Raw genomic sequence first — 14,909 nt, 5'->3', positions numbered from 1 at the left:
GATGAACCATTCAAGAAGCTTCAAGAAGGCAGCTCACCACTACCTTCTCAAAGGGAAATTATGGCTGGGCAATAAATGCTGGCCTAACCACCGGTGCCCACATCCCATGAATGAATTAAAAAAATATATATTAATATTGATGGAGGCAGTCTGGTCAGGGTGAAAATTTATTCCACTTAGCTCACAGTGTTTTTGATAGAATTCATCAACCAGGAAATAGTGAATTATGAAGAAGAAATGCTCTTCAACTTGTAGCGGGGGAAGCTAAGCTGGATCTCCACATCCCGACTCCCAACTTTGGGCCGGGATTTCAGGTCCGCCAGCAGAGGTCATTGACATAAGAGGGGCCCTCCCTTCAGGACAAGAAGCAAAGTCATTGGCTGGAGGGGGCCTGAGCCCAAGCCTGGAGCGGAGGCTGAAGAAGGAAGGGGGCCGAGACAAAAGCCCAGATTGTGAGCTGAAGAAGGAACAGAGGCAGAAGCCTTGAGGAATGAAAGAGAGAGAAAGGGAGAACAGCAGCAAGGGGAAGAGGCAGAGGCCCGGGAACTGAGGGTTACAGCAAAGAGGAGCCATGGCCCTGGGTAGGCCAGCCCAAAGCCTCTGACAGTGGCCAGAGAACCGGAAAGGGCAAGTAGAGCAGGCTTTTAGCTGCTGGAGGCCTAGCTGGGCCACCTGCACAGCATCCTTGAGTCAGGGAAGCCAAGAAGAGAGGAAGATTGCCTTCGAGTTTGGGAGACAAAGTAACCTGGTTCCCGTTGCCATGGAAAATTAGCAATAGAAGCTCCACCAACTGAACTCTGCTACCCAGCTGATTAGAGATCAGAAGTTAAGCTCTTGACAATATTCTGGTGGATCTAGAGTATCGGCCGTGGACATCCATTGTAAATACTTTATTTCTCTGAGTTGAGCTTTTCCATTAATGTTCGTAAGGATTTGATGGCTGTGGAATAAAGGGTCCCTGATTTACAACCTTTGTGCAGTCCTTGTGCTTAAACCTCACGTAAGAAATTGAATTATCTTAACACCTAGTGCAACTAAATTCCATGGACATCTATATTGAAAAAAAAGTGTAAGGGAATAAGATTTTTTAAATTAAAATTGGGGTAGAACGGACCTTGTGCATTAAAATTCTCTATTTAGCAGACCCACGAGTCTTAATCTTGGCCCATAGGCAACAGTCATGGTGGAGAAGAGCTTTGATTATGAAACAAGTCCAGGTTGTCACCATAGCAACAGTGCACATCAAGTGTTGTGAAGCCTCATCCTGCTGTTTTTTTTTAATGTATTCATTGGAACACACTCTGTGGAACAAAGGTTGTAAATGCTTAATAGTTCATACTGCCCAACAGATCAAAATGTTACAGTTTCAATGCAATCCCTTTTATCTGCAACAAAGCATCAGTAACCTATTTAGCATTTTCAATCAATCTATTAAATAATTATTCAATTTGAATAGAGCCATTCCATATCTACAGCAGGTTTCACAGCTTGCCAATTTGGATTGTCAGAAAACAGGCTGGAATTGTAATCTTACAGTGAAATTTTAATTCCAAACATTTTAACTGATTTTGACCATCAGCAGTAAGGTAATGGCCCGCATTAGTAATGTGATATATAATAGCGTTGAAGACAAATTACAGCCTTAAAGACTCTGGCGCAATGTAATTCTATTGCAATTGTGAATGATGTGACAAGTAAGTGAAGAGTGTGAGACAAAAAAAAACATGAGGTAAAATTCAGATTGGGGGCAACAGATCATTTCTGAGAAAACACTTAAAGACCATCAGCCACACTCCCTGCCCACTTTCTTACCCTGCTGCCTGAAATGGAAGGGAACAATGGGCAGGGCATATGATCAGTAGTCGATCTATTACCTCCTTGTCTCAGCTCATCTGCAGCTGAAACCCTCTTCCATGCTGTTTGCACCTCTAGATTCAACCACTCCAATGCTCTCCTGATTGGTCTTCCACATTCTACCCTCCTCCATAGACTTGAGGTCACCCAAAACTCTACTGCCCCCTTAACTCACACTGATGCCCATTCCCCTATCACCACTGTGCGTGTTGACCTATCTTGGGTCCCGGTCGAGCAACATCTTGATTTTAAAATTCTCGACCTTGTTTCCAAATCTCTCCATGGCCTTGCCTCTCCATATCTCTGCAACCTCATCCAACCACACAAACCCCGTGGATAACTGCATTCCACTAGTTCTCGCCTCTTGTGCATTCCCAAACTTAATTGCTCCATATGTCGCGCCTTCAGTTGCCTGGGCCACAAGCTCTGGAATTCTCTCCCTACACCTCTCTGCCTCTCCAACTCACTTTCCTCTTTTAAGGCACTTCTTAAAACATAAGTCTTTGACCAAGCATATGGTTGACTGATCTAACATCTCCTTATGTGGCTCAGAATCATGTTCCTGTAATGCGCCTTGGGACACCTCATTACATTGAAGTGCTATATAAATATAAATAGTTGTTGCTCTTATTTCAAATTTACACCTTTAGCCAAAGCTGAATTCTTACCTCACACAGTGGAATTTTTCAATTTGATAGGATCATAAATCAGACCAAAGCATTAAGTAACATTAAAATGCCCTGTGAGTCACTACGTCATCAAGAGTAAGAGCTGAATGATGTAGGTACTGGGTGATGCATTGGTACAATGTGCATTTAATATAATTAACATCCCAATAGTAAACTTCACAGGAGCGGTTATCAGGCACAATTTGACACCGAGCCACAGAAAAGACATTAGGGCAGATGACCAAAAGCTGGATTGGGTGAGGTCAAGGAGGAATTTGAAAACAAGAATGAGAATTTTAAAATTGAGGCATTGCCAGACTGGGAACAAATATAGGTCAGTGAGCATGGGATGATGGGTGAATGGAGCTCAATGCGAGTTAGGACATAGACAGCAGAATCTTGGAGGAGGTCAAGTTCGCAGAAGATGCAAGGTGAGATGCTGGCTAGGAAATCATTGGAATCCTCAAGTCTAGAGGTAAAAAATACATGGATGGTTTCAACAGCAGATCAGCAACAACATCATTGTGGAATATTATGTTGGGATGGCTAGTAGATGGGCTAAATGGGGCAGAGTGGGAAGGAGCCCCTCACTAGGGAGGAAGTCCTGCCCCTAGGAGCCGCGGCAGCTCCATCAGTCTTGGCAGAGGCAAGAACACATTAAAGGGCCCTGCTGGGACTGCAATGAGGAATCAGAGGGCAGCCCAATGTATCTACTGAAACAGGTAAGTCTGGGGTCTTGGGCAGGGAGGGTTTGGATTTGTTGGGGTGGGGTTGGCAGGGGGTGGGGGTAGTGGGTTTAAGGCAGCAGGTGGGTTGGAAGAAAGGGGGAGGGGGTCCTATCTTAGTGGGGGGGGGGGCACCCACCCCTGATCAGCAAGGGGCAACCCCAGAAGATAGAACACCCCCTTCCTTCCCACCCTTTGAAGAATTTTTAAAAAATATCGGGTTGCCCACTCCCGCACAACTGCCTATGCCAATCATTTAACGGCGCGGGCAGTGTATCCTTGGGATCACTTGGCTTGGTAACAAACCTAATTGACCCTTGATTATTTATTTAAACATGGTGGGCGGGCTGCCAATTTTAGTGCCCACCCACCCCCAAGTATTATGGGGATAAGCTCAGGGGTAGGTGGGAAGGTGGTGGGGTGGACTGGGCACCCACCCAGTGGGCACCCACCCTGGTTTACCTATCTTCCTGCCATGTAAAATCCAGCTCACTGTAATCTTTGGCACCAGTGTGATTATTTCCACCAGTCTTTAATTTCCATAGGTTTGAGAGGAAGATCAGGCAGGTTACATAAAGTTCATCTAGCTAATACCGTAAGAACATAAAAAACAGGAGCAGGAGTAGACCACATGGCCCACCGAGCCTGCTGTGCCATTCAATATAATCACTGCTGATCTTTAGCTTCAACTCCACTTTCCTGCCCACTCCCCAATTCGCTTGATTCCCTGAGAGACCAAAAATCTATGTCAACCTTAAATATATTCAATGATGGAACATTCACGTTCCTCTGGGAAGAACTCCAAAAATTCACCAGCCTTTGAATGAAGAAATTTCTCCTGTTCTCAGTCCTAAATAATCGTCCCCTTACCCTGAAGCAGTGCCCCATGAGTCCTAGCCACTCGTTGAACCAGGAACTGGAATCCATGTTGATATGAAATAGGATTGGTTCCACAGAAAGAACTATGATTTCCTTTCAGCCTGTGAATTCAGCTTGATACCTGGGTGCTGGCTATTTTAAATGCCTGAAGAGATTTCACCTTATAAGCGTTGCCCTCGTCCTCATTTACACCCACCTGCAATTTAGCAGTGAAATGGTCTGTGAATCACAATGGAACAAATACAAGGGCTAACTGATGCAATAACATCATTGCACATCTGGCAGCAAGACAATTATTTTCACCAATCTTAACTTGATCACGTTATAAAATCCTGGAAAGCCACCTTGCAGAGTTTGTCCGGCAAAGAAAAATCGCTACACCACCTGGCCAATGTGGTGACAATGTAGTCGGATTTTCATAGCAAATCGTAAAATTATATAGAATGACACAGAATTTCCAGCACAGAAACAGGCCATTTGGCTCAACGAGTCTCTGCTGGTGTTTACGCTCCATGTGAGCCTCCACTTACTCCACTCTACCAACATATCCTTCAACCCTATTGTCCATCACACAGAAACATAGAAATCAGGAGCAGGAGTAGGCCATTTGGCCCTTTGAGCCTACTCCACCATTCATTATGATCATGGCTGATCATCTAACTCAATAGCCTGCTCCCGGTTTCTCCCCATACCCTTCGACCCCTCTCACCCCAAGAGCTATATCCTTCTTGAAAGCATAAAATGTTTTGGTCTCAACTACTTTCTGTGGTAACAAATTCCGCAGGCTCACCACTCTCTGGGTGAAGAAATTTCTCCTCATCTCAGTCCTAAATGGTCTACCCCATATCCTCAGACTGTGACCCCTGGTTCTGGACTCCCCCACCATCAGGAACATTCTTCCTGCATCTACCCTGTCTAGTCCTGTTAGAATTTTATAGGTTGAAATCCCCACTCATTCTTCTGAACTCCAGCCAATATAATCCTAATTGACACAATCTCTCCTCATATGTCAGTCCCACCATCCCAGGAATCAATCGGGTAAACCTTCGCTGCACTCCATCTATAGCAAGTACATCCTTCCTCAGATAAGGAGACCAAAACTGCACACAATATTCCAAGTGTGGTCTCACCAAGGCCCTGTACAATTGCAGAAAGACATCCCTGTTCCTATACTCAAATTATCTGGCTATGAAGGCCAACATACCATTTGCCTTCTTTACAGCTTGCTGCACCTGCATGCTTACCTTCAGCGACTGGTGTACAAGGACACCCAGGTCTCGTTGCACATTCCCCTCTCTCAATTTATAGCCATTCAGATAATAATCTGCCTTCCTGTTTTTGCTACCAAAATGGACAATATCACATTTATCCACATTATACTGCATCTGCCATGCATTTGCCCACGCACTCAGCTTGTCCAAATCACACTGAAGCATCTCTGCATCCTCCTCACAGCTCACCCTCCCACCCAGCTTTGTGTCATCTGCAAATTTGGAGATATTACATTTAATTCCCTCATCTAAATCATTAACTAATATTGTGAATAACTGGGGTCCCAGAAACGATTCCTATGCTACCCCACTAGTCACTGCCTGCCATTCAGAAAAAGACCCTGTTTCCTGTCTGCCAACCAGTTTTCTATCCATCTCAATACACTACCCCCAATCCCATGTGCTTTAATTTTACATGCTAATCTCTTATGTGGGACTTAGTTGAAAGCCTTATGAAAGTCCAAATAAACCACATCCACTGGCTCCCCCTCATCAACTCTACTTGTTACATCATTGAAAAATTCCAGTAGATTTGTCAAGCATGATTTCCCTTTCAGAAATCCATGCTGACTCGGTCTGATTCTGCCACTGTTTTCCATGTGCTCAGTTATCAAATCTTTTATAATGGACTCTAGAATTTTCCCCACTACCAACATCAGGCTGACTGGTCTATAATTCCCTGTTTTCTCTCTACCTCCCTTTTTAAATAGTGGGGTTACATTAGCTACCCTCCAATCTGTAGGAACTGTTCCAGAGTCTATAGAATCTCAGAAGATGACCACTATTGCATCCGCTATTACTAGGGCCACTTCCTTCAGTAATCTGGGATGTAGACTATCAGGCCCCGGGGATTTATCAGCCTTCAATCCCATAGTTATCTAGCTGCCACTTAAAGGCTTTTCATCTCAGTGGCTTATGCAAGGTTCATAGGCTCATCAAAAAATTAACTCTAATTTGTTCATACAGTCTATTTAAGCACCAACACAGGAGCACGAGTGGGTTGGAGGCTTTTGATTACAAACAATATCTTCCCTTCCCTCCACAAATAGTTCAACAATCTTACCATTCCTTACCTTATATCAATTAAAGCAACAGAATTCCAAACTCTGATGTTCATTGTCAGGCAGAAACTCTGTAGCAGTCTAGAAATTGAACTATAAGTTGACATTTCAGAGCCAAACAACCATGATTAATAAATCCAAAGGCTGGACTTCCCTTTGCTTTAGCACTTAAAAAGGAAAGAAATTCATGCAGGGAGGCCTATCATTATATCCACAAACTGAGCTGATTTTTCTATCCATTTATTCCAGTGGGGAAGGCCTGCAGCTGCCCCTTTCACTACCCTGCCGCACCCTGGCAAGAAGGCAGGGTCCGGCATCCCAATCAATTCCCTTACCTTCTGCTGCAGCTACTACAAAACCCAGGAGAGGGATGGTGGGACTCCCTGGGCAAGGAGCAGGAGGCTAACTGATGCCCTTTTTGGAGGGCCTCAGCTCAATTCAAGGCCTAAAAAAAACCTCAGGGTTGTTCCAGTCTTAACTGTCCCTAGAAGAGGTCTTTCCTGTGGCTCAATGCAATACTATGCATTCCTTCTAAAGCACAGCCTTGATTTGTATAGCATTGTAATGTGGCTATAGCACATCCATCTAAAATACTTTTTTTTAACACTAATTTATTCTTTCATGGGATGTGGATGTTGCTGGAAAGAACAGCATTCATTGCCCATCCCGAATTGCCCTTGAACCAAGTGACTTGCCACACCATTTCAGAGGGCCATTAAGAGTATGGAGTCACATGTGGGCCAGACCAGGGAAGGATGGCAGATTTCCTTCCCTAAAGGGCATTAGAGAACAAGATGGGCTTTTGTGACAATTGTCAATGGCTAGCTTTCAATTCCAGATTTATTAATTGAATTTAATTTCCACCAGCTGCTGTAGTGGGATTGGAACCCACATCCGCAGAGCATTAGACTGACTTTTCTGGATTATTAGTCCAGTGGCATTGCCACTAATGCCACCATCTCCCCCCGTAGAGTACTGCACACCTGTGTTATGTGAGTATGCCTGCTATAGCACAGTGTGATGCCATACACAGGATTTTTTTTTTATTTCCCCATTGAAATCAAAAGCTTATTAACCCTGGTCAATTTTAAGACTTTCACCGGTCATAAGTATTATCAAAGCCATTTTATAAGCTCCACAATAAATCGTGTGTCAAATGAACAATAGTTTTTGTTTTAACAAGAGCACAATGGGACAGTTATAAAAGCTACATTTCATTATGATCATCCATTTCTGTGTTTCCAAAAATCCACAAGTCAATAATTCTCCTTACTTACTATAGGCTATTTTATTTGCAGAAACACAACACATCCAGCCAAAGTTTTGTGTGACAAAAGGTCAGGAATGCATGCGGGAGTTGGCAAAACTGAGGCCACAGGACTGGAAATTTGAATTTCCCCTCAAAAAGAGCCCCATAAAGATTTCCTGTAGACAGGAAGAGTTTGCATTGGTTCAGGTTGAGACTCGTGAAGAATCTGGGTCGATGTCCCCGAGAACTGGGACAGGCTTTCTAACTAGCCCACTCTGGCACCCACCCGCCTTTAACGCTGCCTTGAGCCTGCCTAGGGATAAGCCAGACCTGAACCTTGCCCATCCACATCTCACAGAAATGAAAGTGTGGCAGGTATGGGGGTGAGGTGACTGGTTCAGGTTGGTGAAGTTGGGAACTGCTTCAATTCATGTTTCCTGAGCCCGAGACGAAAACTCAGACTTTTGACTCCAGCCAACCAATAGGAGTAATCAAAAATGCTGCACCAATGCTAGCCATGAAGCAATGTGTAGTAGAGAGCACTGTTGTCCCTTCCCTTTCTGTCAGAGGCATCTAAAACTGCTATGCTTAACCACCTCGTGGCTAAAATTGGTCGTTCATTACCTAGAGCTTATCCTATCACTTACTGGTGCAATATGCTGTGCTCTGGTCACACCAAAATCTTCCGTTATTGCTGTAGCATAGAATTACAAAGAGAATTACATTGCCAACAGCGAAGAAACCAGCCATTCAATTCAACTGCTCTGTGCTAGTGTTTATATTCCATACAAGCCTCCTCCTCCCACTTCTCTTCATCTAACTCTATCAGAATATCCTTCTATTTTTCATTTCCCCCTCATATACTTAACTGAACAAACCATTCAAATCAGGGATGAGGAACTTCCATTATGAAGATAGATTGGAGAAGTTAGGACTGTTTTCCTTAGAGAAAAGAAGGCTGAGAGGAGATTTCACAAAGCATTCAAAATCATGAGGGGTCAGGGCAGAATAGATGGCGAGAAACTGTTCCCACTCATGAAAGGATCGAGAATGAGAGGGCACAGATTTAAACTAATTAGCAAAAGAAACAAAAGTGATAAAAGGAGAAACTTTTTTATGCAGTGAGTGGTTAGGGTTTGGAATGAACTGCCTGAGAGTGTGGTGGAAGCAGGTTCGATTGAACTATTCAGTAGGGAATTAGACTGTTACCTGAAAAGAAAGAATGTGAACGGTTACAGGGAAAAGGCAGGAAAATGGAACTAGGTGAGCTGCTCATTCGGAGGCCGATACAGACACGATGGGCCAAAGGGCCTCCTTCTGCGCCATAGCAATCCTTGATTCTGTGATATTGTTATTATGCCATGCAAGTTATTTCTGCTTTGTAAGGATTTTCCACGAGAATCATTCAAGGAGCTGTTCCATTTGTCGTGGTTTTAAAAATTCCATCCAAAATACTCCATGCCCTCCTGAATGTTATTGCATATTTTGAATGTTCTAATTGAGCAATTTCCACACCAGGGATTCATATCTTCTTTAGGCATTCATCCATAAATTTCCACAGAGGTTGTCCACAATCTTCAGCCGTTGTCTCGTGACTTCTTTCAGCACCTCCATATTTGGGTAATCAAAAGAAATGAACTAAATCTTAAAGAAGGGCTATTTTGCTTGCTGTGTGCTTGCTGAGCCGCAGTGACATCTGATCTACTAACTTCTGGGTTTTAAGGTTCTCATCCTTCTTTTCAAACACCTCCATGGCTTTTCTCCTTCCTATCCCTGTAACCTCCTCCAGCTCCACAGCCCTCCGAGATATCTGCAACCCTCCAGTTCTGGCCCCTTGTGCATCCATCATTTTCATTGCTCCATTACTGGCAGCCATGTTTTCAGCAGCCCTAAACTCTGCAATTCTCTCCCTAAACTTCCGAACTTCTACTGCTCTCTCCTCCTTTAAGGCATTCTACAAAACCTACCGCTTTCTCCAAGGTTTTGGTCACGTGTCCTTCCATCTCCTTATGCGGTTCGGTGTTAAACTGTATTTGTTAAGGGTCTTTTGAGGTGCCTTGGGCAGTTTCACTATGATGGAGGTATTATATCAGTATAAGTTGTTGTCCTTCATGGAGATTTTTGTTTTCATTTATTATCCAATATTCATTCGATTTTTTTTCTCTCTCTGCTTTCAGGGCTCAGTACAGTTTAATTCCCAGCTAAGAGTAAGGGCAGGTTACCCATGCCCAGGTTTGTGATAATTGTGTACAACCAGCATTGTAGATATGGCAAAGCATCTGACTTTCACTTCCTCCCTGTTGGCAACTGCCTGCCCTGTACTTGACACCATCGCCTCACGACACAGAGCTCTGTGAAGACACTTCTTATTTAGAGAGTTTTTGGTGTGAACTCCTGCTTTACCATATAATAGAACAGTTAGACAGGATTTAGAGCTCAAACATATTGTACTATTCAGTTCTAGTTTATTTTAATGCAAATGTACAGGGAATTTTCTAATGCTGCAGATTTTTTTTTAACTTAAGGATACTATGAATGCAGGATATTACTCTTGTAAGGTATGGTGAAATGTTAAATATTCACCACAATTGAGGCCATGGCACACCCCAATGAAAATTAATGGATGAACATCAATCCTCGTGCTGCAATAACTCTATGACTCATAATTTCCATTCAGCACAAGATTCTCCGAAGGTCAGGAATGAAGACAAGTACAATCCTAATGAAAAGATAGAATCGTTGGGATTGCAATCTCAAAGGTGTGAAACCTATAACCATGATTGTGTTGTATTCCACCATTTTCAGGAGTTTCCTTTGTGAGGGGTGGGACCTCTATTCTTCTCCTGCAAGGATAGAGCAGTCAAGGGACAGAGCGAAAGGGCAGGGATCCCTATTCTGAACCTTTCTGTTCCTTTGGTTCAGTTGGAAACCAGCATAACAGTTGAGGCTGGTAGTGAGTTGAGGCAGACTGGCCTCTGGGGGAATGAATGTGGGAAGAAACAAAGATAATGATCGGCCCCTTTAGGTATTCCTCCATGGAGACAATGGCCAGGGTTGAGTGGGGATATGAAGGAAGGTCTGGGCAACATTCTTTCCCCTGTTCATGGGCAGGCCAGCACTAGAGTTTCCAACCACCATGGGCATTGTGATTGCTGGACATGCATCTCCCATAATGAGCTGCTCTCTTGTTGACCCTGAAATTTCCAGATGAGTCAACAACTGCAGATTTTTTACATCCCATTATTATTTGGTCACCCAAGGAAATGGAGTGACCTAGCCCTGAGATCACGAAAGGCTCTATATAAATTAAAGCTCTTTCTTTCTTTGGATTTCACTTGTCTGGTTAAAGCCATTTTTCATTCTAACTTGTTCCTATACATCTACCTTGTTTCATAAAAACATACAGCACCTGAGAAGACCATTCAATCCATCATGCTGGCTCTTTAAAAGAGCTATCCAATTAGTCCCCACCTCCATGCTTTCTCCCCTTTAGCCCTGCAGCTCTTTTCCCTTCAACTATTTATCCCTTTCCCAAGTCACTACTGAATCTGCTTTCAGCACTATTTCAGTTGGAGCATTCTACTTCATAACAGGCTGTATCTTAGAATGTTTTTTTCCCCCGCAGATCATAGTGCCAAACTTTTCTGCATGAAATCCTTCTATTGTTCTCCTCGTACTTACCTCACTGGTAATTAGCCATGGTCCACAAAGGACCATTGGCATGTCTCTCGCTATTAGGGAGACAGAGTTGGTTATATATTGCTAAGGGAAACCACTCTTCAAGCATGGGACAAGATGAGGAGGCAGGTCTCTATGAACCACCATAGCCAGTACAGGAATTGAACCCATGCCATTCTTTAGCACATGCTCACCATATAGCTAACTGAGCTAACCAATCTCCTCACTTACTTCACTGGGCCATGTACCTCCTGTAGTTCAGAGGTTGAACCTCGATTCAAGCCATTAACGCCACTCTTCACATAGTTGCTAGGAGGCACATGGCCTTGACCCAGCAATGACTCTCCTTCTGCTTCTCCCTTCCTTCTGCTTCTCCCTTCCTCCTGCATTGAGATGTCTTGCCTCTGTTCAACATCTTTCCCAAAGCAGCTTGGTTTTGGTCAAGGGGAGTTGGGGACATCAAACCTGTGTTCACCATTGCTGTGCCATCCCAATTAAAAACTTAATTTTCATATTGTGATTCGGTGAAAATTAATTGATTTTTTTTTTAAAAGCACTCAGCAACCGCATAAGGTTTATGGAATATTCAGTTCAGTTTCTAGGATTGCAGTAGGTGAGACTAGAATATCCATCTAAATCTACCAAACATCTGACTAGTTGTTGTAATGGACTTAGAGCAGAGCGATCTAATTAAAGCATTAACGTACTGGGAATAGCCCAATAATGAAAATAGTTGCTCTGTTTATATACCTACAATTCAGTCATTCAGGTTAACTAACTATAGAAAGTAATCATTAGACACCTAAAACTTATTGGTTTAAAAAGATAAACATGACTATTTGTTGAAAACTTCGAACCTTAGTTTCCATAGGAGACTACTTATAGACAGTGGAGTAAAACCTCTTTCATCAGAGCCCTTATTGCTGATAAATTTCAGGTTTTAGACCCAGTTTCGTGATCGACGCTCCTTCAAATTCCATTAACGATTAACCTCAATTCTTATAATATTGTTCCTTTATCCTTACTAATTGTTTTAGAAAAGTAGAATGTAATTCCCTTTGACCAGTAAACAGTGCAAACATTTCTCCATGTTAAATCCTAGAAGGTACCAGATGAAGTCATTTGAAGCACATATGTTGAGGTGACAGCTGTGTTTTTAAAATTCACTTGATATAGAACAGTAACTTAAGTCAAGATAATAAATGTGTTTCCATCGAGGTTATTTTTTTTCATGGGTCACTTCTAATGAGTGAGCATGGCAATTGCTGGTAGTGTCAGGGTAACTGATTGATCAGGACATTCAATTGCATAATAAAAATCATCATAGGAAGTAAAACATATACATATAATTAAATAAAGTGACTGTAACATTTTTTCATGCCATATTATTAGGTATCATGACTCAAAATGGCAGCTATGTTGAGGTTATCATTCTGTTTCCTATTGCAATCTCATCTTATGCATTAAACAAGGCCTTACACTGAACACAGGACAGAGTACAGCCAGTCCTTCACCCCAAGGCAAATGAGCAATTAGGGAGACAGAAGTTGGATGCCAAATTTAGACTAAAGACCTCAAGATCCAGTGCACAGAGCAAGGGAAAAAAAGCAGACAGATCACTAATTGACGGCCAGCATTCAACAGTATAAAGGGGCTGGTGATGGTGCCCAGAATAAAGCTCTTGTGTAGTATGTTCATTAAACAATAAGCATTCCTTTGCCAAACGCTTTTGTTTCTTTTCAAGAGCCCCAGCGTTTTCACAACATGTTATCTTTTTCTAAACAAATCAGACCTTCAAACTGGTGACACAGATCTGTACAGAAAAATATAATCACTGGAGGAAAATAAAAGATATGGAAAAGGTGATATAGAGATTTAGAGAAAACTTTTTTCAAAGGATAAATTAAAATATCACGCTTATGTGCATAAATCATGAATATTGTATAATATCTCACTTCGTAGATTCACTCTGTCACTTCAAACAAATAAGATGATAATAACTCATTTTCATTTGAGTTTAGAATTTGAATTCACGATGTGCTCAGACAGGTATAAAAAGGCATGAAGTAGATGAGAGCCAACAAAGACAATTCTCATGGACAGTCCAAATAAGACCCACACAGCATAAATATTTCAAACAACTCTATCATTTTTTAAATCAGAATCCTTGCAGACATAAATCTACATAAAGAGATGCAAATATACACTCGCACACACACACACACACACACACACACACACACACACGAAGACACATGCATGCATAAACACACACGTATGCACTCACATACATACATATCCACACATACAGTTAGATAGGTACATAGATACATTTGCAGTAATTTCACAGATATTAAGCAGCTTTTGAAAGGAACACAACATAAACTAAATCACAGCATCCAACTAATAACACATATTAACTTACACATTTACCATGCACCTTAGCCAAGTAAGAGCAACAGGGGGAAAAAAATAGCTTTTTAATGTATTTGCTTTAACCAGTACCTTTCTGTGTTTGTCCCTCTTCCATATTCTCTTCCATTGCTGTCTGCTGTCAGCCCGAGATGCTGCACAGAATTAAACAAAAGCTTCAATTAGGAGCTTAGGAAGAGAGAGGGAAAAGAAATTTCCTCTGGATCTTCCTTGTAGCTGTGGCTTGGGCAAGTCCTCAGAGCTTGGCTCCTACTCTCTCACTTCCCTCCTTTGCCTCGAGATTGCTTGTCAAGTGTAATTTCATTCAAATTACTCTTCCGTGAAGATTATCAATTTTTCTCCTGAATACTGCCCATTGTATACCACTGTAAGCATGTATTGAACTGACTGAGCCTGCTGAATTCAGACACAACTTTGAATTGTGCTTTCCCCTTCAGAATGATTTGCTCCTGCGAACAAAATGATTTCAACAATTTGTGTTTTGTGCGGGATTTTGGTGACTTAGTCGATGAGGAGGCTTTCCAGCACACAGCATTTCTGGAAGGGGTGTTCCATTAACATTAGAAAAGACCACCAACCCATCTCCCCCTCTTTCCACAGTGGGAAAGCCCAGTTGCCTGAGGGCTTTTGTGCTGATCATTCTTACCCAGAGAAACACAGGGTGTGTGTGTGTGTGTGTGTGTGTGTGTGTGTGTGTCTATATGCCCATTTTTCTAAAATTGAACACAAAACTTGTAGAAAACATAATAAGCTATATGCTTGATCTGTTTGCAATTTGATATCCGCTGCTAGTGTCAAGTAATCCGGATCTCCATTGACAAGCTTACAAACCTCTCTAAATTGAACATCATCAGTCTGTCAACACCATCACTGGATTTAAATAACTATTGCCTATTGCCAGTCAGGTCAGGGGTAACCCCATGTGAATGCAGAATTTGTTAAAAGCACAGATACTGCACATTCCCACTGATTAGGATATTATAATGATGCATCTTAACACCATAACATGGCTACATAGTTTAGATTACACTTCTATTAAATACCCATTTGAACACGGATAGAATTTTGCCCCACAACATCAAATGGATTCT

General features: G+C 42.3%; 1 protein-coding gene across 1 annotated transcript in view; it reads right to left on the bottom strand.

The window, feature by feature from the left end:
- The window catches only part of gpm6ab (glycoprotein M6Ab), a 311,060-nt gene extending 296,781 nt beyond the window's left edge, over window positions 1-14,279 (bottom strand). The window contains exon 1 of the mRNA XM_041186261.1: window positions 13,891-14,279. Coding sequence (XP_041042195.1) covers window positions 13,891-13,927 — 37 coding nt within the window. The 5' untranslated portion in view covers window positions 13,928-14,279. The remainder of the gene's footprint in view (window positions 1-13,890) is intronic.
- Between the last annotated feature and the right edge of the window lie 630 nt (window positions 14,280-14,909).

This window comes from Carcharodon carcharias, chromosome 4 (assembly GCF_017639515.1).
Source record: "Carcharodon carcharias isolate sCarCar2 chromosome 4, sCarCar2.pri, whole genome shotgun sequence".
Lineage (NCBI taxonomy): Eukaryota > Metazoa > Chordata > Chondrichthyes > Lamniformes > Lamnidae > Carcharodon > Carcharodon carcharias.
The sequence above is the reverse complement of the archived record's forward strand: the minus strand, read 5'-3'. Positions and strand labels throughout refer to the sequence as shown.